At 36.7% G+C, this 24,078-nt stretch overlaps 3 protein-coding genes across 8 annotated transcripts in view; all 3 read right to left on the bottom strand.

The window, feature by feature from the left end:
* The window catches only part of Lrp4 (LDL receptor related protein 4), a 337,174-nt gene extending 313,893 nt beyond the window's left edge, over positions 1–23,281 (bottom strand). Inside the window, exon 1 of the mRNA XM_089839243.1 lies at positions 21,625–23,281. Within this exon, the coding sequence (XP_089695369.1) occupies positions 21,625–21,667 (43 nt within the window). The 5' untranslated portion in view covers positions 21,668–23,281. The remainder of the gene's footprint in view (positions 1–21,624) is intronic.
* LOC149673620 (uncharacterized) overlaps positions 1–24,078 on the bottom strand; it is a 44,325-nt gene that overhangs the window by 16,247 nt on the left and 4,000 nt on the right. The window lies entirely within an intron of this gene.
* LOC149673621 (sterile alpha motif domain-containing protein 3-like) lies at positions 15,796–23,952 on the bottom strand. Of its 6 annotated transcripts, none has more exons than XM_089839246.1 (11): positions 23,453–23,923; positions 20,736–20,894; positions 20,536–20,661; positions 17,811–18,073; positions 17,517–17,747; positions 17,359–17,455; positions 16,806–16,994; positions 16,539–16,742; positions 16,296–16,476; positions 16,162–16,238; positions 15,796–16,096 (listed from the first exon to the last, which is right to left on the bottom strand). In XM_089839246.1, exons 3-11 carry the CDS (start codon positions 20,536–20,538, stop codon positions 15,827–15,829), a joined length of 1,515 nt encoding a protein of 504 aa, XP_089695372.1. In that variant the 5' UTR covers positions 20,539–20,661; positions 20,736–20,894; positions 23,453–23,923; the 3' UTR covers positions 15,796–15,826. The 6 variants fall into 6 exon arrangements, with proteins under 6 accessions (XP_089695372.1, XP_089695373.1, XP_089695374.1 ...); XM_089839247.1 differs by having other exon boundaries at positions 20,604–20,661; XM_089839248.1 differs by lacking the exons at positions 20,536–20,661; positions 20,736–20,894 and having other exon boundaries at positions 23,453–23,922.

The raw sequence follows: 24,078 nt of genomic DNA, 5'->3' as shown, positions 1-24,078 counted from the left end.
ATATAAATGGTCAAATATTTAAATAAATAAATAACCAAATATAAATGGTCAAATATTTAAATAAATAAATAACCAAATATAAATCCATGGTCAAATATTTAAATAAATAAATAACCAAATATAAATGGTCAAATATTTAAATAAATAAATAACCAAATATAAATGGTCAAATATTTAAATAAATAGATAAATAAGCAGTTAAACAAATAGGCAAATAATTAAATAAATAAATAAGCAAATAAAAAAATAAAACATGACTTCTATGGCATATATATATTTCATATTATATCCTCGGATTTAATCAATGGTACCCCAACCTCCAAATTTAAAAAGGGACCAACCACTTTCCCGGAGTGAAGGGCCTCTCTAAAATTTTCTTATTACAATAAGAATTCGGCCAAAAATAATAATAATACAACTGGAATAGAAAAAATAAAAAAAAGAAGACAATATTGAAAAGGCGGAAATCTTGAAGAAAAGAAAAGAGAAAATTCTGTAGAAGAGATATTCAAAAGAATGATAGGGGAGTTGCCCCTCTCTCTTCAAAACTGTACCCCTGACACCCCCGCTTCCCAAACGTGCACGGTATATACACCACGCGTGTATAAAGAAAGATAGCCACCAAGAAAAATATTTTGCCAGGTTTTTTTTCATATCATCCCTTCACCATACAATGCGTTGATTTAATTTGCTCATGAACAGTGAATACCTTGAAATTTATGCTGGATTTTGTGAAATTAATGTTATTTTCATCATTTTGAGTAAGTTTCGTGGAGTATTTTTAAATAGTAAGAATCTTGTGAAATATTGGGATTCACGTGAAATTTGAGGCGAATCTCATGAAATATTGGGGATTCACGTGAAATTTGAGGCGAATCTCGTGAAATATTGGGGATTCGCGTGAAATTTGAGGCGAATCTCGTGAAATATTGGGGATTCACGTGAAATTTGAGGCGAATCTCGTGAAATATTGGGAATTCACGTGAAATTTGAGGCGAATCTCGTGAAATATTGGGATTCACGTGAAATTTGAGGAGAATCTCATGAAATATTGGGATTCACGTGAAATTTGAGACAAATCTCGTGAAATATTGGGATTCATGTGAAAATTGAGGCGAATCTCGTGAAATATAGCCAGGGTTTTAATTTCAGAGGGCTTCGCGTGAAATTTGAGGCGAATTTCACGGAACGTATATATTTGAATCTCGTGAAAGTTGAGGAAAATCTTTTGAAAAAGGGTTTAAAATACGGTGTAAAGTTTAATTTCACGATGTATTTTGGCTCGAGCTTGAGAAATGTTTCAAAGGCACTCACGTGAAATTTGAGACGAATTTCACGGAAATCTCACGAAATTTGAGACGAACTTCACGAAAATCTCACGAAATTTGAGGCGAATCTCGTGAAATAAAGGGTTAGAAAACCCGCGAAAAGCCTAATTTAACTTAGAACAAAAATTATGGGACACTTAAAATTAACACAAAATCAATTAAGAGAATGAGAATCGCAACCTTCTTACTACTTTAGATTTAAAAAAATAAAAAAAAAATATTCAAGAGTTAAATTAAATATATTCTCAGGCATAGTTCTTCATATTCTAAAAAGCGGTCCGCGCCTGTTTTCGCAAGCAAAAAAATAAAAAATAAAATAAAAAGTAAAATACTAAAAGAAGCCAGGAGGCTCAAACCCCCGAAAAAATATATTCTTAGAGCTTTCTTTTCCTTATATATATATATATATATATAACCTTGTTCGCGTTAAGATGATTAATAGATAAATATTAGGGGGCTAGAAGAAAATGCAATGGTTTAAAACAGCCTATTTAACAGAATTCAGTGTATTAACTCTATTACTACGAACAAATTTCAATAGCGCCTGATGTAAGAAAACAGAAAAAAAAATAATAATTTGGTATAGGCGCGGGCGGGCGTCCTTTGAGGAGGCGCCTATAAATTCATACACAGTCACCTGTCAGCGATATTTAACTTTAATCTCGCTTAGTTTTTTCGATTCAAGTCGAGTCAGGTAATGAAATCAAGATGACTCCGGCAATAGCGTGAGAAAATGGACTACGCCCAAATCTTTCCACCGAGACTTTTGAAATGGATGAAAGAGGTCGAGGATTGACCTCCAGGGGTTGACACGCCGTATTTATACTCCTAGCCACACTCTTATTATTATTAAAAGGCAAACATCCGAAGTATGTTCCATAGCTAAAACAATTAACTCTTCAGCCGGTTCGTATGAAATTTTCCGATTGGCAATCCTTGACCAATACTTGCCAATATCTCTCTAATCGTTTAAGGTGTTTGCCAGATACCACTTCACTTGAGCAAATTGGGAGACTGGTTTTATAAAAACTCACTAGCCTGTAATCCCCCATTTTTCAAAATCCCTGACCTGTATTCCCCCATTTTTCAAAATCAAAATCCCTGACCTGTAATCCCCCATTTTTCAAAATCCCTGCTATGTAATCCCCCATTTCTTTCAAAATCCCTGCCCTTTAATCCCCCATTTCTTTCAAAATCCCTGCTATGTAATCCCCCATTTCTTTCAAAATCCCTGACCTGTAATACCCCATTTTTCAAAATCCCTGACCTGTATTCCCCCATTTATCAAAAATCCCTGACTTGTAATCCCCATTTTTCAAAATCCCTGCCCTGTAATCCCCATTTTTCAAAATCCCTGCCCTGTAATCCCCCATTTTTTAAAATCCCTGCCCTGTACTTCCCCCATTTTTCAAAATCCCTGACCTATAATCCCTGATTTTTCAAAACCCTGACCTGTAGCCCCCATTATAGAGTCTGACGTTTGAACAACAAAGACGTTAGAAATGGCTTGAAAACCAAAGGACTGCCCCCCCCCCTTTTTTTCGAAACAAGCTTCATTTACTTCAATTTACGTCTTTCTAAAGATGCGCAACTAGTTATCTGTTCTTTTATATACATTTTCTTCGGAGTTAACTTAGAATCTGAGAATTAATAATCTCTCTAATTCGATTCCATTCTTTGCAGGGGGTTCTTAACCGAAAAGAAGCCCAAGAAATAATAAAAAATAAAAACCGAAATAAAAGCAGCGCGTGCGTTTGTAGCTGAGCGGTACCATTTTCTTTGTAGTCGAGGTAAATTCTGCCAAATTCAATTACATTTATTCGTTCCACAGATGGGATCCCAATCCTTAGTTAGAGAATCAGCCTGTAGTTAAATCTTTTTTATCTTCCCCCTCCCCCCTCTCTCTCTCTCCCTCTCTCTCTATCTTAAAAATCGCAAGAACGAAAAAATAAAAAGAAATGAAGAAAAATCCCCTCATGATTGGAAGATGTAAGTATAGGACCAGGTAAATACAGTATAAAAAAATTGAATATTAGCTAGTGATTACGTTTATTTTGGAGAAAAGTGGATAAAATAATTAGGGTTTTAATTAACGCAGAAATTATTTTAGAGATTGGTCGGTCACTACTCTGGCCAGGGTTAGGTTAGGTTAGTTTAAAGGTCATTTCGGACCACTTGAGACATAGGTAATATAACAACAATAAGTATGGTAGTATGCGCTTCCCATTGTTTAATTACCATAATGCTAAATTTCTAAAGAAGTTATGATGATATTTGGCAATCCGTTTGATATCACCATAAGTTTATAAGATATGTTCCTCCATAAGTATGACACTACCTATACTTAATAATGCTAGAGACTTACAGCTCGAGAGCTAGTTCGAGAACGACAAACTAGAATTGAAGTACCACACTCGGTGGTTCATTTTGCTGGACTTCCATCTAGGCCCTATTTAGTCTGTGTACTAATCCCCAATTTGACAGCACCCAAGTCACCAGGCGTCGCTTTACGAGAACCTATAACGCGGTTTCACCTACGTCACTTCATGACAAGCTCCAGTTTGTAACCAGTGACAAACGTATGGAACATATCTTATGAACTTATGATATTACTAGCTCCTAGGTGTTCATACCTATTTATTAGCTCTACAGCTAACCTTATAGGGGTTGATAAGTGGTTCTATTTAGCAGAGGCCACTAAACAGTAGTCCTTGATTATTTTTAAGACTAATTAAATGTACTAATTATTTTGTAATTAGGGATAATTTATTTATTTATTTATTTATTTTAATATTTAATTACTTTTATATTTAGAAAATAGGCCCTTCTTTTAAGGTATTATAACGTTATATTACCTGAACTTTAACTTTCAGAACACAATAACTTCCCTTAACTGTGACAATACCCCCGAATGGTAATATTCAAAAAGAGATTTGTATAAAGAAGAATAAAAGAAGAAAATAATTAGAAGCTGCAGATTTTTGGTTGGGTTTTTCTGAATATGACAATATCGTTTCCCCGGAGATGGCATTCTTGACATTCTTCCAATACGAATATGTATAAACCTCGTTTTCCTCCCCCCTCCCTCCCCCCTCCCTCCCCCAGGGGTAAAGATGGGGGGAGGGTTCTGAATTTAAGAGAAATTTCCGTTCGAGGAAACTGGAGAGAATTTTCCCCAAAAAGATGAGGAAGAAGAGAATCTATCTTCAGTTTTCTCATCCTTCTTCTAATATCGATTAAGTCGGTGCAAAGCGCGGAAAAAGACAGAGCAGAGGATATGCCCCTTTAACCCCCCCCCCCAATTTCCCCCCAAGAAATCTTAGACTCTTATCAGGTCAAGCGTAATATAAATAAATTCCAAAGATTAAAATTATGTTTTATCGTGCGTACCTTAAGCCTCCGGGTTTACTCGTATAATTTGCTATTCGGGGAGTACCGGGCGACTACTCACTCGCGAATTGGCGAGTTCCGAGTATATAATGAGGTTGTGTTATTTAGCTATGTTCGTGTGAATTCAGTGTAAGATAAAATTAAGTATCATTCGATGGTAGGGGAAGTACTCACGCTATTTGCGAATTGTCGAATGCCGAGCACACAATTTGGACCGGTTATTTATCTGTGTTCATATGAATTCAATTCAAGATTTATGTGGTTAATTGGGCGGCTTTAAACATCATTCGCTTTTCGGGGATTGCCGAGTGACTATTTGTGAATTGTCGAATCACGAGTACACAATTTGGACGTGCTATTAATCTGTGTTCATATGAATTCAATTCAAGATAAAATTGTGGTTATAGGTGAATTCGGCGTTCTCACACATCATTCGCTATTCGGCGATTGCCGAGTAAATATTTGAGAATTGCCGAACGCCGAGCACACAATTTGGACCGGTTATTTATCGATGTTCATATGAATTCAATTCAAGATAAAATTATGTTTATAAATAAGTGAATTCGGCGGCTATACACTACACATCATTCGCTATTCGGAGATTGCCGAGTGAGTATTTGCGAATTGCCGGACGCCGAGTACACAATTTGGACTGGTTATTTTATCTTTGTTCATATGAATTCAATTCAAGATAAAATTATGTTTATAAATAAGTGAATTCGGCGGCTATACACTACACACTCGCTATTCGGAGATATCCGAGTAACTATTTGCGACTTGCCGAATACCAAGCGCGTATAATAATTACTAGTTTCTTATCAGTGTACAGATTCTCTATACTTTACTCCGGCGGCTTAATACTTGAAATTTAAGATTAAGTAGAATAATAGGCCAAAATAGACCTTCGTATAATGAATTATACATTTAACAGAAAATAAAAAAATCCTTTTCAAAGAATGGGGGAGGGATTTTTACGCGTGAATTCATTTTCAGTGAAGAGTTTAAGAGATTAGCGCGTACACCAGTCAGGGGCTTAATTTTTTCGGGGGGCACGAGCCCCTTGGATATTCTAGGCGTTAAGCTACAACTGTCGGGAACCGGCTAAAGTCGCTTGTCCTCTCCTAAGAGCTAAGACTAATCTTAGATTTGAATCTTGTTAGGAGTATAGGACTAGCTTAAATTTTCATCCCAACCAAAAACCTTTAGTTTAAAATCTCCCGAAATCTTATCAAGGTATAATTAAGCAGAGTGCTCAAAACGCGTACGTCGACGTCAAGATCTAAATTCAAGTTTGGCACTGTCAGAGTAAATTCAACTTAAGCTAAATTATTTTCAAATTTAAAACTAAAAACGACCAGGGATAGATTTAATTACCTCTCCGAGTGACGATGACGTCACGGAGAGGTATTACACCGGTCGTGTCTGTCTGTCTGTGTGTCTGTCTGTCTGTCAGACCCCACGTGACCGCGTTCGCAGTTTACAAATCGGAGCAAACAAATACCCGATTTCCGGAACGCGTTCGCGGTTCACGGAAATTTGGCCATTCATCTACCAACACCAGTCTTTACTAACTGGCTTCTAAGCACCACAATCTGCTAGTCTTTGTCCATCCCACATGGACACTAGCCTGTACTTGCTGGCTCGGAAGCACCACCATCTTCTGTTCTTCGTCAATCCCACATTGACACCAGCCTGTACTTGCTGGCTCGTAAGCACCACCATCTTCTGTTCTTCGTCAATCCCACATTGACACCAGCTTCTATGCACCACCATCTTCTGGTCTTTGTCCATTCCGGCTTCTTCTCCATCGTTATCGTTCGGTTTTAAGATATACGCGGCGATCGGCTAGGGTTACGAGAAACGTCTAGCCTCCCAATGGTAGGGCTTCCACCAAAGGTTCACGCGAATGCGTTTTTATCTATTATTATAATGGAAACGAATTGTATATATACCCCAAAATTTGAAGAAAGCGGGCAAGAGGGGTACCCTTCACTTTATACGTCAATATTAGCAAAGTTTCGAAAGATAATAGGAACAACTTTATTTTAAACGATTTAACTATTTTTAAAGTTATTTACTGGCGATTAAAATAATTAATATCATTTATATTTAATTAATTATTTAAGATAAACTTATTTCTATGTAATGACACAAGTGAGAGTTTATATAGAACGAGTAATGAAAATTGCATCCGAATCGAAACACTACACGCATATCAAAGTTAATATAAAGCGAGTAGGATGATAAGATCTCTTACAAAACGATAACATTTCCTTTTTGCAGAATATTAAATGGAAATATTTTAAATATTTTTCGGCATTACTATTCTTTAAGTAGTTGTGTAGCTATAAAGCTCTGTTTCATCTTAATATTCCAAGAACATCTTTTGATATTAACATTTCAAATTTGGTGTTTACTTTTTAATTCAGCTTTACTACATTTATATATAGTGTAAACGCATTTTTTATATTCATTAGATAATATGGATGTTAATTCTTCATCTATCCACAAACGATTGGGTCTGTGAAATAAGATATCCTAGATTTAAACTAGAAATGACCTTGTTTCGCCTCCTCTTATAGGAGGTGTTAACGGTTCAGAGTGAGCCGAAAATTAAATACACCCTTCAGTGATACATTTTAGGTCCTCATTAGAATTATTGAGGATACAAAGGAAATTGTTAAACGCTTAAGCCTTTGCTAAAGAGCTTGGCAATATTTCGCCAATTTGAACTATGTATTTTCGGTTTTTCTCATTGGCTGGTGGACCTGTGTTTAGAAAGTAAATTCGTCTCGGCTCGGAGAGGTTCATTTTGGTTTCCCAACTTGTTTTAGAATCAGGAATGGAGAACGCTTAGTATTTACTTCAGTCCGACTCATAGCCCAGTGTAGAGCCCCTCCCTCCAACACCTGAAGAAAAGTTTAAATTATCTTATTGGCTCCCTTAAACTACGTGTTGATGACGTTGCTGACGGGGACGGCGAAAAATACGTACTTTTTATTTTACCTTTGTCGCTATGACCCGCCACTTCTTTCATACCCCCGTCCCGTCCCGTGGAAGGGGGTCCGGGACTTCGACGCGCGCCTAGATTACTCTGTTCTCCATTCCTACTTCTAAAATTAAACCTATCCCTGATACGATAAAGAAAAAATCATATTTTAAATTGCCTGCTTATTCCAATGTGACCTGTTTCAACCTGACGTTGTATGATACACGTAGACGTACACGTTTCTATAAACAGAACAGTGTCTTTATATCAATCTTATATAATGTATTTTGTACAAAAAAAAATACAAGGCAGAGAGATCTGGATGAAATAAACATTATTGTTCCAGATGAGCGACCAAGCGTTTCACTAAAAATGTTAGAATTCCAAGAAAGAAAGAAAAAATAAACTAAAGCAAGCTGCTAAACCAGGATAGAATCACTACTTCTTTTATTGCGCGTGCTGTTTTTTATTCATCATAATTTGTTCATGATTAAAGATTGAATACGTCTTAGTAAATGGATAATGTTAATTCGCATACCGTCATTTCATACATTCACCGCATTCCACAATACGAAACTGAACATACCAAACAAGTCATTTCATTATTTTCTTTATAATTTCTAATTTATTTTTGGATTAATTAACGTAACTCATTAGCATTATGAGTTGTACTCCCTTAAATGACTTATCCTATAAAAATAAATAAAATTAACTAAAATAAAATAAGCCTTGGTCAGAATGACTTAATCCTCCGGTTTAAACTAGAATAATTTCTTTAAAAAAAAATAACGTAATTTGTTTCTGTCCAGGCCTCGAGAGGTCATTGAGCGTTTTTTTTTTCATCTTAAAAAGCAAAGAGGCCTTCATTTTTTCCTTTTTTTGAAATTCCTCTTTTTCAATACATAACATCAAAGGCAAATGACCATTTTCTCCGCTTTAGTTAATTTTTGACAGTGCATGGGTGGTCAAGCCAATTGCGAGTTAAAGATAGATTTTTTTACTGGACGTCGTATTGTATTTCTTTCAAGGCAATCACGCGGCAGTTATGAAGTAAGAAGTTAACTAATTAGTTTACTAGTTAGACTGTCGCATTAATTCTGTTTTTTTCTAATTTAATACACTTGTCCTTTAAAAACGGGGTATACTTTAAAACGAGGGGTGAATCACTCCTGTTTAAAAAATATAATAGAGTGGTACTGAGAGGGGAGGAGCTACTACGTGGACGTGACGTCAATATTGTCTAAATAGTCTAAATTGTGTGGTCCGAGCTGACGACTTCCAATATGGAGGCCTAAAACCGAGGTAAGAGACAGGAGGATGTGACGTCACGAGAAAGTTCGTGGTAGCAGACTATAGACCCCTTTATTGGTTACGTTTACAACAAAGACGTTAGATATGGCTTCAAACCATAACAAAACTTTGTTGCAGGGACTGGTAACTTAGAAGCCCCAATCTAACGTCTTTGCTGTCAACATACCCAACCCCCACCCCAACTCAAGCAGAGGACACTTTGGCTCCCCCTATTTTTAAACGGTTCTATTATTGAGTTTCAAACGTTGCGTGATATTTGAAGAAAAACAAAAAAAAAAAACCTGATGAAATTTGAGTCGAATCTAGTGAACTATGAGGTTAAAAAATGGTCAAATCACTTGGAAAATCGGTTGAAATCAGTGTGAAAAATCTTTGTAAAAGTGAAATTTGACCTCCCTATAACAGAAGGGGCACTAAGTAATTTTCCCCTCGAATTGAAAAAGCCCGTTCTGTTCTCGTGTTTCAGTGACCCCTTGTGGAAGTACAGGGGGGATGATGTTTTGAAAGTGTCAGAAGAAGTATACGGGTCTGGGGCTGGCTGCTGGGTCGGTTTTGTTGTTTTATAATAAAGACACTACGTGACAATCTGACAGTCCCTTGCCCCCAACCCCAACCCCCGTGTCCCCTTTAGTTTTAAGGGGAATAACATTTTATCAGGAGTCCATGCAAGGGTATGGACTTCTGATTTTATCTAGTTAGACTGTCTCGAGTTAAAAAAAAAACAAAAAAAACAACACAACACCATGGGTAAAATGAACTTTGCCAAAATACAAAAAAGGAAAACAACAACTCAGAGAGTACACCATTCTTTTTCACGCCAAACAAAATCCCATTTTTCTTTTGTTGCTTAATATATTAGACAGGTTTATGAATTTTTAATATAAGTCTGTCAATTTGAGTTATGTCTTATTAGAAAATAAAAATATTTAATATACATTGTGTTTTTGATATAAGTCTGCCATAAATTAAAAGGTATGTTCTTAGGGGTCAAACCAACCGTAAGTTTATAAGATATGTTCCTTCCATAAGTATGACGTCACTACCTATACAAGTTCGTAATGCTAGAGACTTACAAATCGAGATAACTAGTTCGAGAACGACAAGCGAGAATTGAAGTCCTACACTCGGTGGTTAATTTTTCAGTCCATCTAGGTCCTATTTAGTCTGCATTACTAAGCCCCAATTTGACAGCGCCTCACCAGGTGTCGCATTACCCTGAATCTATGACCTACCTCACTAACTTCATGACAAGCTCCTGTTTGTAACCAGTGACAAACTTATGGTGGTAACATATCTTATAAACTTATGGTCCAAAATGAGTGGAAAGTGACTCGAGGAACATGGTGGGGTCTACAACATTTAGTTAAACGAGGATATGGGCTGCCAAACATTGATGAATCCCTAAACATGTGTAGTAATTAGCTTTATTTTAAATGGTACCCGCACTTCTACCCATTTAATAGTACACTTCTGCTGGATAAAGGTTCTTAGATTGTACTTGTAGGCTGATATGTCTACTCCACATGTTGTATGGCTATTTCCATAATTGTTTTAGGGGCCAATAAGTGTTTGGGAGCCCATATCTCCGTGTAACTAAACGTTGTAGACCCCATCATGTTCAGGTTACACTTGACAAGTTGACACTCACTCAGGTTGACCCAAAGAACACAGATACCCTTTCATTTATGGCGAGGGCCGGATTAAAGGGGGGTCGAGGGGGCACTGGCCCCCGGGCGCAAGGCTTGTTGGGAGCGCATTGAGATAAACTGTTCCCCCTCTGCAACATTTGCTGTTCGTCTTTTACAACTTAAGGGGGCGAACATTATCTCGGCCCCCGGGTGCAAAATTGCTTAATCCGGCCCTGTTTATGGCAGACTTAACAGAAACAACCTGCATATGAAAATTCAGGGATCCATTGTTCTGGAAAGGGGTAAATAGAAATAAAGAGTGCCTGTGCAAAAACTTTTTTATTTCTGACGGGCGTGTGACCTCGGGCAAAGTTTTCCAGAGCCCTGACAACTGATGCTAGGGTAACTAGCTCCTGGACTTGTCAAGCCAGAAAACAAATATACTAAAAACGTAACTGATCCTTTGGTGGTCGGTCAACAGTTTCTCTAGCTTTCGTAATAAAGTTGCCGATTCGTGGACTGTTTTAATAAAGTCGAAGGGTAAGTGTCACGTCTCTATCTTGCATTTACTATCAAGAAGTGATATCTAGTTTATTGGGAAGAAGGTATAAGATGCCTAAGTATTCGCGCGCCATAGTCCTGGTCCCCCTTTCAAAATACAAGGGGGGACGTAAAAGGACACCGGGCTATTTCGCTGCCTCTCCTCAGCCGGAAAATATGACTGTAATTTTCGTCATTCGCGTTGCCGCGCTGACGTGAGTTTTCAAGAGCCAATGAGATGCTGGTAGTAATTTAGAGGCGGGGATTAACTCCGGACCTACTATACGCTTGGACTGGAGATAAAGCTAGATTATAAATGTGGCGAATTTATACCTTCTCCCTAATAAACTAGATATCACTTCTTGTTACTATCTTACTATTACAAATAATTTTTTTTCCTACAAAATTGAATCAAAGTGACTCGCCCCTCGTGCGCAAATAAAGAATTTGACAAACCGATAGAAACGGTTTTTGGTTCTACCTATGGAGACAGGGAAATTTGGAGATTGACCTTTTATAACAGTAATGACACCTGATTTAATCTTTTTATTGGACTTAGCATTACCGATGTTGATATCTGCTATTAGTACCATCAGAGTTCATAATAATATTTAAGGCTTAATCTATGGGAAAGGAATTCTTTGTAAGAAAATTACAAAACTTTAAACTTTTAAAGTACAATCTTATCTTCGTCTAAATTGAGTCTGCCTTTTTGTTTTGACTAGCACGTGTTATAATCTAAACAAAACCTTGTTGTTGTTTTTGTTTCCGTGGGCAAAAAAAAAAAATACCCTAAAAATTCCTAAGATAAAATGAAATTGTAACTCAAAGAAAAACAAAGTTAAAAACTTCAAACTGGAAATAACTTTGAACTCCAGACAAAATAATCTAGAGTCATTTTAAACTGAGCAATTTTGTAAACAAAATTAGAAATAATCTTGTGGATTTTAAAATGGACTGGTACCATGAACTTAAAAATATACAGGGTGTTTCTGATAAGTCTGGCATAAATTAAGGGGGATGTTCTTTGGGAAATCAATTTTGAGTCGAAAATATATAACTTCTATCTCCATTTTGTTTGCCACAAGGGAAACTCTTACATAGAAGTTACATTTTTGACTCAAAATCGTGCACCCAAAGAACATCCCCCTTAATTTATGGATACCAGACTTATCAGTAACACCCTGTAAATTACCAAACCACTATAAAATAAAACTAGCTGACTTTGGTCCAAATATCTTCGGAGAACTTTGGAAATCTTGTGATTTATGAATTTATCTCTAGCACTAGGGGGAGGGGGTTGGTCCCCAATCTGAGATTTGCGGGGATATCATTTTTAAAAAGTGTTTTCTCGAAGAATAATAGTCTTATCAAAGACAATTCGGTTTTGAGGATGAGGGTCCTTACAAAAGTCCTTAGGGGACCGGGGTCCCTCTCTCTCTCTCTCGGAGTTAAGACGGATCATCTTTTGGTCACTTTTACGGAGTAGAGTGGATTTTGGTGGTGGTAGAAGAGTTGGTGGAGTTGACCCCATTCTTATTCGGTGTTGTAAAAGAGAGAGAGAGAGAGAGAGAGAGAGAGAGAGAGAGAGAGAGAGAGAGAGAGAGAGAGAGAGAGAGAGAGAGAGAGTTAGAGGAAGACAGACAACTTCCCCCCTCGAGCGGTCATTTCTTTCACGCCATTAATCAGGGACGTCATCCTTTACCCCATTTCCTACGTCCCTAGCCTCGTCTCACCCCCCCCCCCCGCAAATGCCCCAGTCACCCCTGATTTTAACCCGACCACCAAAACTCCTCGTTCATGTCTTCCATAAAGTGATTATGAAATTGAGAAGGTAAATCCCAATAGACCTTTTTGACGTAAAAAAGGGGGTAGAACAGGACTGGAAATAAGCACAGGACACTGGACATTGTCCAATAAAATTTAAAACGTACGTCCCATAAATATTTTAAAAACTAAGGAGGTTACTGCATGGACATTTTGACCAATAAATTTTGCGAAGTTTTCTTATAGCTGGACTATGAAGACGCGACACAATTATTACGTACTCCAGTGGACAATGTCCTATCAATTTTCCAGTCAAAGGGGGTATCACTGGACACAAGTAGTCCTGGGGTAGACAATCCTCAGTATTAGTCGACGGCATTAGTCTCATGATACGAAGAGACTACAACGCAGGCGCCAAAAAGCGAGATGGAAGGCGGAGTTTTACCCCCGTGTCTTTCCCTTTTAGTTTCATCGAAATGGTCTATCCTGAGTTAAGGGTTCTGATACGACTGAAGGGACAGATATTCAAGAATGTTGACTTATTTTGGGGGTCCCAGTGATACGTATCATTCCGAGGGTTTCCCAATTAGGCCAATACAGCCCTGGACGATTCTGGTATAGTCGAGACTCGAGATAATTAATTTAAATAATATATTCAAAACAACTAATCTCGATTTAAACTTACATACAATTTTATTCAAGTGTATGTACTACCAAGAAGTGATATCTAGTTTATTAGGGAGAAGGTATAAATTCGCGCCACATTTCCAGCTTTATCTCCAGTCCAAACGTAGGTCCGGAGTTAATCCCCGCCTATAAATTACAACCAGCCAGCATCTCATTGGTTCTTGAAAACTCACGTGAGCGCGACGTGAATGACGAAAATTACAGTCATATTTTCCGACTGAGGAGAGTGTAGCGAAATAGCCCGGCCTCCTTTTACGTCCCCCCTTGTATTTTGAAATCGGGGACTGGGACTATGGCGCACGAACACTTAGGCATCTTATACCTTCTCCCTAATAAACTAGATATCACTTCTTGGTACTAAACATTCCCTTGAATATAAATATAAAAGGGAATATTTTATAATATTTTATTATCCCTTTACTGTTTTACTATTGGGAGCAATGGATAAAACATATTTTTTCTGGTTGATTATGAAAACAAATAACTTAGTTATTCGGAATTAATGGGCATGGCGGGAAAAATCTTGGTGAGTACAGTACGTTGTTTAGGGGGCGCCCAAACTGTGTTAATGGACCCAAGAGAATCTTAAATTGATGACCCCTTACGCGCTACATTATGCTACGGCTTGTTTTTTCTTGGGGTATACCATTATTATTTTTTGCGCCCTTGTACAAACGGATTTCGAATGGTGCCCATTTATTATTGGGGCACTCCCATAAAATATGATGATTGGCCCCCAATGATAAAAAGGGGCCCTCTTATCATTAAAATGTGATTTTGGCAAAATAGATTTAATGTATAACGCCCTTTAGCTGGGACCATAGAACATAATGATCCAAACCATGGGGCCCTTAAAATATGATGACGGGGACCCCAATAATAATAAGGGACCTTTTATCATTAAAATATGATTTTGGCAAAATATATTTAATTATGGCACTTATCTGGGCCCATTGAACACCATGACCCTAACCATGGGGCTCCTTAAAATATTACGATTGGACCCCATTGATAAGAAATTCCCATTTATCATTAAAATATGATTTCATTGATAACATCCTCTACAAGGGCCCATAAAATAATAATGATCCCAATCAAGGGACCCCAATTACAATTAGAATATACACGATGCAAAGACCATGTTGTAATTTTGCCAAATTAGATTTGAAACATATTTTATAATGCACTCTACAAGACTTCCTACAAGTTATATCAAAACACAAATCAATACAATTGAAAGGCCTTATACACGTGGGGGTCCATTTCAATATCTCTTCCAGGGGTGTGACTGGAATTTTATCCGTAAAGGGAGGGAGGGAGGGGGGCCACCAAATTAATATTCTATGAACAGTAGCCGAAAATTCTCTCGGGCCTCGATACCCGAAATGCATGCCCGGTTTTGATTTGGCGTCAGCTGGCCACAAAATCTAGATAACGTCGTCTATCGCTGCTGCATGCTCCTCGGGCTAAGGTATAACGAGGGGTAACTCACCAACAACTACACTCTTAAAAAAATTCTTGCAATTTTGAATGAAAAAACATTCAATGCCCTGCCACTGTGCCAGCATGTTATTTCATTCAAGTTTGAAAATATTTTTGAACATTCAAATTTGCAAGTACATTCTGACACTCAAAATTGAAGGTTAAAACCAGCACGTTCGAATGTTCGCTCGTTAGAGTTTGAATGTTCGCTCGTTCGAGTTAGAATGTTCGCTCGTTCGAGTTAGAATGTTCGCTCGTTCGAGTTTGAATGTGCGCTCGTTCGAGTTTGAATGTTCGCTCGTTCGAGTTTGAATGTTCGCTCGTTCGAGTTTGAATGTTCGCTCGTTCGAGTTTGAATGTTCGCTCGTTCGAGTTTGAATGTTCGCTCGTTCGAGTTTGAAAGAGGGCTTATTCGAGTTTGAAAGAGGGCTTATTCGAGTTTGAAAGTGGGCTTATTCTAGTTTGAAAGTGGGCTTATTCTAGTTTGAAAGTGGGCTTATTCTAGTTTGAAAGTGGGCTTATTCTAGTTTGAAAGTGGGCTTATTCTAGTTTGAAAGTGGGCTTATTCTAGTTTGAAAGTGGGCTTATTCGGGTTTGAAATGTAGTTTATTCAAAAATGACTGTGAAATAGTTCTTGTTTGTCAGCGCGTCAAATAATAATAATAGATAAAAATTAAACTTAAAACCACTTTATTTCAACATCCTTACAATGATATGTTATTTACAACGTTCAGCACTGCTGTAGAAATTTTTTCTGGCATTATTTTGAAAACTATCTTCTGTAAAAACTCCATGGTTCTTGAAATTCCTTTTGTGTATTTTAATTGAAAAGTATAGAATCCGCAGAAAGTAGAGGCCACCGCTTCTTCAATTGTGTCCATTTCAAATGTATGGCCGTTAATAACCACTTGAACAATTGCGGTTAGGCAGTCGTCACTCAAAAAATACATTGTAGGTTCTCCAGCTGTGGGAGCCTGAATGTTGTAACAAATTGAAAAATCAATAAATAAAATTCTGTTCCTGGGTTATTAAAACTTACTGAGTATTTCATCCAAATATCAGGATTTTCTCCGAATAGGCACGGAATTAGCAAAAGGCAAGCTCGAACCTCTAATTCTAGAATTAATGACATTTTAATTTTTGCGTTAGCTTCGAATGGTTTAAATAACCCACCTTTCTTCGCGTCTTCAGCCATGACCTCAGATTTAGCTTTTAAAGCCTCCAAAATCTTTTTAGCATGTTTTTTTTTCTTGATCAAATTCATAACAACATGCGTAATTGGCTTAAAAAAATGCAGGAGTATTGTTTCGGCAGATGGCTGAACGTTATATAACCTGCTTAATTCTTTCATAAGCTGAAATAATCAGCAATTTAAACAAGTTTTTAATATAGCTGAATAAGTGATATATAACGTACCTGTTTCTTTTGGTTCAAAAAAGGAAATTTTTCAAGGATTTCTTGAGTGTTGTGATTAAATGAAAATTCCATTCGGTAATTCGCAGTCCTGAGTAGCTTATCCTCCATGAGGGCTTCATTAGGATTTAATTTATTAGCTTCTTTAGCTAATACAGCTAAATGAACATCAATGCTGTCCTGGTCTTCTCCAATATGAGAAAAAACCTAAAACAATGTTTATAAGTATTGAGAATGAACAGCATGAAATATTACATGAAATAAATTTACCACAGGACTTAAACGTTTCAATTTTGGGTTTTCATCATCTTTACTGCGGTGATTAGTCCTATCTAAATCGGATGCCTTATTTTTATAGTGCAGGCTGTGCCTCCGAGTCATTTCCATTACTTTTGGAATATGTTTAAGAGGCATTCTTGAATGAGCAAATTTGTTTTTAAGAGCAACACTCCAAGTCTTCTAAAATTTAAAGAAGCACGGAAATTAATATTTTGAAATTTAATGTTTCTTCGGACTTCCCCCCCCCCCCAGATTTCCCTAGTTTTAAACTTATGATTTCCAATTCTGGATTCATCTGCGACTTTTCTAATAATATATAATTCCGTGACTTTTCCATTACTAGCGTAAATTTTACTGACGTTTTCTCCTCATACATGTCTTTGACATTTTCTTCCCGTACATATTTCCCTTTACTTGGTCTAATATTGGAAAAGCTTTCAATGAATGTCAAATAAGTTGTTACATAATCCTTGGATTTAATTAGTCTAATATTTGGTTCATTGTCCTATCACAAACTGGCTATAATTTTATGTTTAAAACATACAAATCCTGATGATGCGCAAAGCAAGCGATCCTTGAGGAATGGGTACCTTTGCACCAGCTGCATACAAACATTGTCGTAATCCGCTGAGGTTGGATACCTGAATACGAAATTAAGAAAGTGCATTTTATGAACTTAAAAATTGTTTTTGTAAATCTTACCAAGCACAATATTTGCTCATATCTTCAAAAAGCAAATTAATGATTTGTGTGCGGTATTTCCTTGTGAAAACAATCCTATTCTTAGTACTAACTAATTCCATGAGAATTGGTGTTAAATTCGGTATTTTATACGTGAGGGGGAGACATTCACGAGTGCTGGCACTGGTACCCTCTGTGCTTACATCCACATCCATCTGGTCCACACCTTGATCCAATCCCATATTCTCCAAGCTGATTAAGAAAAAGAAAAATGACAGTGCAAAAGGATAGTTTTGAATTAATTTTAAATATTACCATGTTTGCTGTTTGGCTTGCGTTTCTTCAACTTCCTTGGCTTCAGGTATTATTTTTAATTTTGACAAAGTAGCCGGCATTTCTGAGCTTTTGTAGTTAGCCCAGTCTTCGAAATCCTTATTATAGACTTGTATTGTTTTAATTTTAGATATTTTAAATACTTTAGCTAATTCTAATTTTAAATTTTCTAAATCTGTGTTGTCTTGGCATGTATAAAGTTCCTTCTCTTCGCCACAAGTAACATGATAATTAAAGGTATCCATCTTTAAGAGAGTACAAAACTATTAATAAGCGAGACCTTATGCTTCATCACTATAACATCCTGGTAGTTAAGTTTGTAAGATTGAAGTGGAAAATTATCTATCTCTTGGCCTGGTAAAAATACCCGCCATTTACTTTGTTCCTTAATTAAGTAACAATTATGATGCTTAACATACTCAGAACAGTAAGTTTCTCTTCCGGCAATACGCCATTTCCCCTCAATTTCAAGAATAAAATATATTTTAACATAAATAGGAACACCATTTTCACCCATTTCGACAGGGAACAAATATCCTGCTTTGTACTCTACACAGTCAGTTCTAAGGGCCGATGCAGATTGCGTTACCACGGGAATAACTCGTGTACCAACGTAATCAATTAGAATTTGATCTTTTAATCCTTGGGGTAACTGATCAAAGCCAACTTTATTAGATTTCACATAGCTGTCGTTTTCCAACCCATTACTACCACATTGTTCCCAGCATTGCAAAAGTTGGTGTCGTTTTGTTAAAGTTGAACATATATTTCTGAAATTGCGAGAGACGCTGGCTATATTCTTGAAGTATTGGTGCTTCGCTTCGAAACGCATACACCATAACTTAACTAGAGGTCCATACTTTTCAATTAATCGGGGATAGTGAATCATATAATGAACTTTCGGTGTGAAGTTAGCATTAGGCAAAGCTCTTAAACTATCATAAAAATCTAAAATTATTTCATAAAGATGTGGTAACCAATCCGAATCGATAACTGGGGCTGTTATTATCTCTCCAATTTCAATTAAAGTTAGAAGAGCTTGCCAATAGTCATCCCCACAATCAATGTATGACCCAAACAACAAAGGAAAGAAGTACAAAAGACACTTTTTTTGGGAAGCGGTACCAACAATGCTATCACTTGCAGAATTTAAAACTTGTTTAGTTATTATTACGCATTTGTCTTTTATAACTAAATCTTTGTACTGAAAATCTTGAATGACAGAGTTTAATTTGTCTAAAGATAATTTTTTTTCATTTATCATGTGGTTTATAACTAATTTTAATACTAGTGGGGCAACCCCCTCTAAAAAATCGTGCATAATATCGGGAGGCAATGATTCTGTAACTTTGAAATTGGGAAGTACACTGAAGGGCGATGGTCCATTAACTCCGTATATAGAGCGATTTGACGCGTCCAATAAAACGGCATCCAAATGGTACTTGTGCATTTCTTCAGTCCGGATTATCAGGTCATTTTCATCGAAACAATTTCTTATTTTTTCCTTTTTAATCATACAGTGACGACAAATTCTACCCCCCGAAAAGCACTGTGAAAATCCACCTATACCATGACTGGATAAATTATCACCTGAAATAGTTGCAACGGTTCCCTTGATAGTTTTGCTGTTAACGGTAATTCCATCCATTTCTAAGCTCTCCAAATCGTCAAGTAGTGGCTTTAAAATTTTCGCGTATCCATATTTCTTGATAAAGGGATATCTAACCGCTAGAGCTAGTTTAATAAAACTTAATTTGCTCCTGTATTTTGGATTTATATTTCCAACATAATAATACACTAACGTAGTTTTATGCTTGCCCCTTTTCGAGCCTAACGGATTAACTAATTCCACTTCATCTAAGTAAAAATGAAGACGAATACTTTCTGAATCTTTGCCGAAAAGCGGGTGATTTTTAAATGCGCTTCCTTGACTAAAGTCACTCAAAAACCTGTCATTTTGATCAACGTTTCTTTTTAAAAACTCCCCCCAAACATCGGAATGAGAAAAAAACGTTTTTAACACTTCGTTGATGGGCACATAACTAACGGTGTCCTTTAAAATCTTTCCATTCACCCTCCTCGTGCCAAGAACATAATCAATTGGCTCAATCAGATTTAAATTTTCTTTGCAATATTTATGTAAAAAGTATTCGCTTTTTATAACATTAAATAGCGACTGTTTTATGCTAAATGACGGCACTGCCCCATCCTCTCTACCTAATCTTAAGCAAGCCTCTATGCACCCGGACACCAAGTTTAGAACGCTGTTGGAAATACTAGTTGTTATTGATATGGGGAGCTTATGTTTTTCTCTGATCTCTAGCATCATTAATGCTGCATTTCTTTCAATGCTTTCCAATTGGGAAATATCTGACTCACTATCGTAACTTCCTGATTCTGAGCTCTGTGACTCATTAAGGTCTACATTTGGTCCATCATCAGAAGTATTGTCATTTACTGCTTCAACAGCTTCATTAAAGTCATTTGTGGCTGATTCTATTTCTAGTTGAATTAACTGCCCTTTCTTAACGTGATTTCTATACAAATGGGATCGCAGAGACTCAAAATTATTGAAAACGTGGGTACACGAGACAATTACGCAACGGAAAACTCGATTTGGCTCATGACTGTGTAGTAATCTAGTGTGTTTCAACCATGCAAGGAAGGTGTACCTTTTCACCAAGCAGAAGGAACATGTATAACTAACCATATTTATTAAGCTATTATTTATTAAATAAATAATTGTTTATTTATTTATAAGTCCTTAATCCTAACCATTCAACTGTATTTAAAAACAAGGTGTAGCTATTTTTAGTACTATGTTGTTGATAATCTGAAATAATTTTTCTTTTTAAATTTAAATCTTTTAAAAATATTTCGAAATTTAATAATTTTCACTTAAGTTACCAGAGAAAGTTTCCTCCCCCCATCTTTCAGCACTAACTTCAATACAATGTTGTTACTGTTAGAGCAAACACATTCAAAAGAGAGAATATCAGCAGGCTGCAGGTGTACATCCGTGACGGCGCGATTTACTTGCACCTAACTCTTAACCTATTGAAGAGGCTGACAAAAGAAAAGGGGAAAGCAAATTTTTATGAAAAAAAAACCCCTTGGACAGCATTCGTGGAATTATACCGAATTTTTTTCCACGAGGCCTCCACCCTTTGTGACTAAAAAAACTAGAGTAGGCCTAGATGATATAAAGCTATAATGGATTCGATAAGTGTTTTAAACAGAACCGATTAAACTTAAATCAATTATTTAAAACTAGGTTCGTAGATGAGACCTCTTTTAAACCAAATAATTAAATATATAACTTAATTGGATGTGTTCACTGTGAACACAAGGCTATTAACTAATATGATTTTTTACAGAACCATTTTAACACAAACCATTAGGGTGGTGGCTTGTAATTCCGAACGCTTCTAATTCCGAACAGTTTTTTTAAATTGATTTTTCTTTTACTTGCGAGGCTTTAGACCGTGAAAAATAGGCTTAAATTATGCCTTGATTCATTGTCTATCCGAAAAACATCATTTCAAATCCATATCTAAAAGTCAGGGAACGATGTGACACGAAATAAAAATGTACCTAATTTGCGAATTTAATTTAACGTCAATTAAAGGGAATGCCGACCCTGATGCCTCCGAAAATAAGGTTTCATTTTCTTCAGATAAATCAGAGGCAAATAAACTCAATTTCAGCCAAAACGTCAAGTTTTCCCCCACAAAATAAGCATTCGTAACGAAATTTTGGCTCAAAATTAAATTAATAAAAGAATATTTATAAAAACCTTTGCGAGCAGCTAATTCCGACCACTCGAAACAACACTCCATTAATCATAAATTATCGACAGTAAAATTAAATTTAACGCTATTAAACGACATGGTTTAACAGATTAGTTATCCTCGATAATACGGCGATACGTTTTCCCGGGCTTTTCAAGCAGACAACTTTAGTTTAACCCGGCTAGCGTAAAGTCCCTGTTTCCTTCCCTCCCCGCCGCGGCGCCGTCACTCGTACTCGTACACTATTCCGCGATAAAAAAAAATAACGGTTCAATCTCGCGCCAAGTTTGAAAATTTGCGTTCGCGCGTTTCAAACTTTTGCATAAACGGGTCGCTAAAGGTTTATACCTACTTGAATATGGAATATGACGATCAAGGTAATGTAAATCGCTGTTGCATTTATTAATAATCTTTTTTATCCTATTAACCTACGAGAGATTTAAAACTTGAAAGCGAAATTTATTATAGAATTAACGTCCCAAAACTTAAGCCTTGGTTAGGGAATTTTATCCCGATTCACCTAATGAAAAAAATATTTCAGTTTTAGATAATCCCAATTTAGCATACAAATGAGATAGGCGCTGAAGTTTATTTCACCATAGTTATACCACATTACAGGTGGTGGTGTTAAAAAACCACGTAAAATATCCGGCTTAATTATGAATGGGGAAAAATCTATTTTGTGCCATAAAAATAATTAAAATACAACCAGAAACAAGGGAAAAATATATGACGCGACAACTAAAGATTATTTATTATAAATGATAAAACTAATAGTTATGTTACCGGTTACTGTCCAGTTACAGCTTACAATATTTTTCCAGTATTACTCGAACTTAAAGCATAGCGTTGGTTCCAGTGGACAACTTGACTTTCCTTACGAACTCCAGTTTTGGCTTGGGAAAGCTAGAGGCATTTGTGGGCGGAATTTGTACGTGCATGTATAAATCCCGCCCACTAGCCTTTGCCAAGCCAAACCCGGAGTTTAGAAGGAAAGTCCCCTTGTAAGGGATCCACTGGAGCCGCGCTAGTGTTAGGTTCGTGCACTCAGGAAATAAATTGATTTCATGAAACATTTTATCAGTTAAACTAGCAGACTATTTTACATTGGAATCGGGGCTAGGGGTCGGGAAGTGCCCCAAAACTAAAATAAGAGCTACACAGAAGTACTTTGCCTTCAAAAAACCCTAAAATAACTCGTGTTTTTAAAAAATCCGGTTTAATCCAATAAAAACCACTGGTCTGGATTTTATTCAAATTATCCGGATTTTTGCCAACCCTGTAAGCAGGTTCGGTAATTAGAAGCGGGGGTTCGGAAATTAGAAGCGGGGGGTCGGAAATTAGAAGCGGGGGTTCGGAAATTAGAAGCGGGGGGTCGGCAATTAGAAGCGGGGGGTCAGAAATTGGAAGCGGGGGGTCGGAATTGAAACCCCCTACGTCGGAATTACAAGACATCAGTTCGGAATTGGACGCCACTACTAGAAATGGGGAAATAGATATTTCTCCACAAGTTACCGGTAATTTTGGCTCAAAATAGGCTCAAAAGTAGCGCAAATGTTCAAGCTATTTGGTACAATATCAAATATTTCTCATAACATTATACGTGTGTCATGTTTCAATCGATTTTAAAAAAGTGTTCGGAATTACAAGCTACCACCCTACCGATTTACTTCATACGACCACAATTTAATGATGATTCTAAAAATCTTAATAATCGATTTTGGGAACAATCTAATCACACAGAGACTAATTCACTTAGGTTTATCAAGACAATTTTTGGTTTATGTAAAAAAACTCTTAATTACCAGGATTGTAATTAAAAATAGTTCTTACTTGAATTTTAGGCGATATCCTATTACGTAATACCGTTCAGGACTCGGTGACCGACAATCGTTAACTGATTATCTTTAAAATGATTCCCGCAAACGTAAACTATACGACTACAGACCGCATTGATAAATTTTGTTAAGGAATAGGCCTACCGAGCGCATTGACTTTTTTTATTGAATAGGCCTACCGACCGCATTGAGGAAATTTTTTTACGAAGTAGTGAACACCTTTTATCCACGCGTACCAGGGGCTTGAAATAGGGTTGGATATAGTAAGGGGCTTCTCCCTTTTTTTTTAAGGTAAGGAGAGAAAAACAGGGGAGTATTCATACTGGGGGGACGAAGTACAGATTCCATTAAAGTTGGAAAGATTCAAAAACGGGTTGAACGTCAGCTATTGGTTTGAATGAACCAAAATGTGGCTTAGTCAATTTTGAACGTTAGCATTCAAACTTGAAGGCGTATTGAACGCATATTTCTAAGAGTGTATTGACTTTAAATCCTCTAACCTTTCTCAAGAATATAGAGATAAAACGTATAAAATCGCAGTGAATCAAGGGAACCTCGTGAATTTTGAGGCGAGTTTCACGGAATCTCATGAATTTTGAGGCGAATTTCACTAAATCTCGT

The sequence above is a fragment of the Phalangium opilio genome, unplaced genomic scaffold (genome assembly GCF_054372755.1).
Source record: "Phalangium opilio isolate 3A_F unplaced genomic scaffold, DU_Popi_V2 ptg000048l_1, whole genome shotgun sequence".
NCBI classification, from domain to species: domain Eukaryota; kingdom Metazoa; phylum Arthropoda; class Arachnida; order Opiliones; family Phalangiidae; genus Phalangium; species Phalangium opilio.
Note: the sequence above shows the minus strand (reverse complement) of the source record. Positions and strands in the feature narration are given on the sequence as shown.

What these genes read in the sequence shown, in the direction of transcription:
- LOC149673621 (XM_089839245.1), bottom strand. Translation starts at nt 20,538, where the DNA reads ATGGTTAGTTATACATGTTCCTTCTGCTTGGTGAAAAGGTACACCTTC.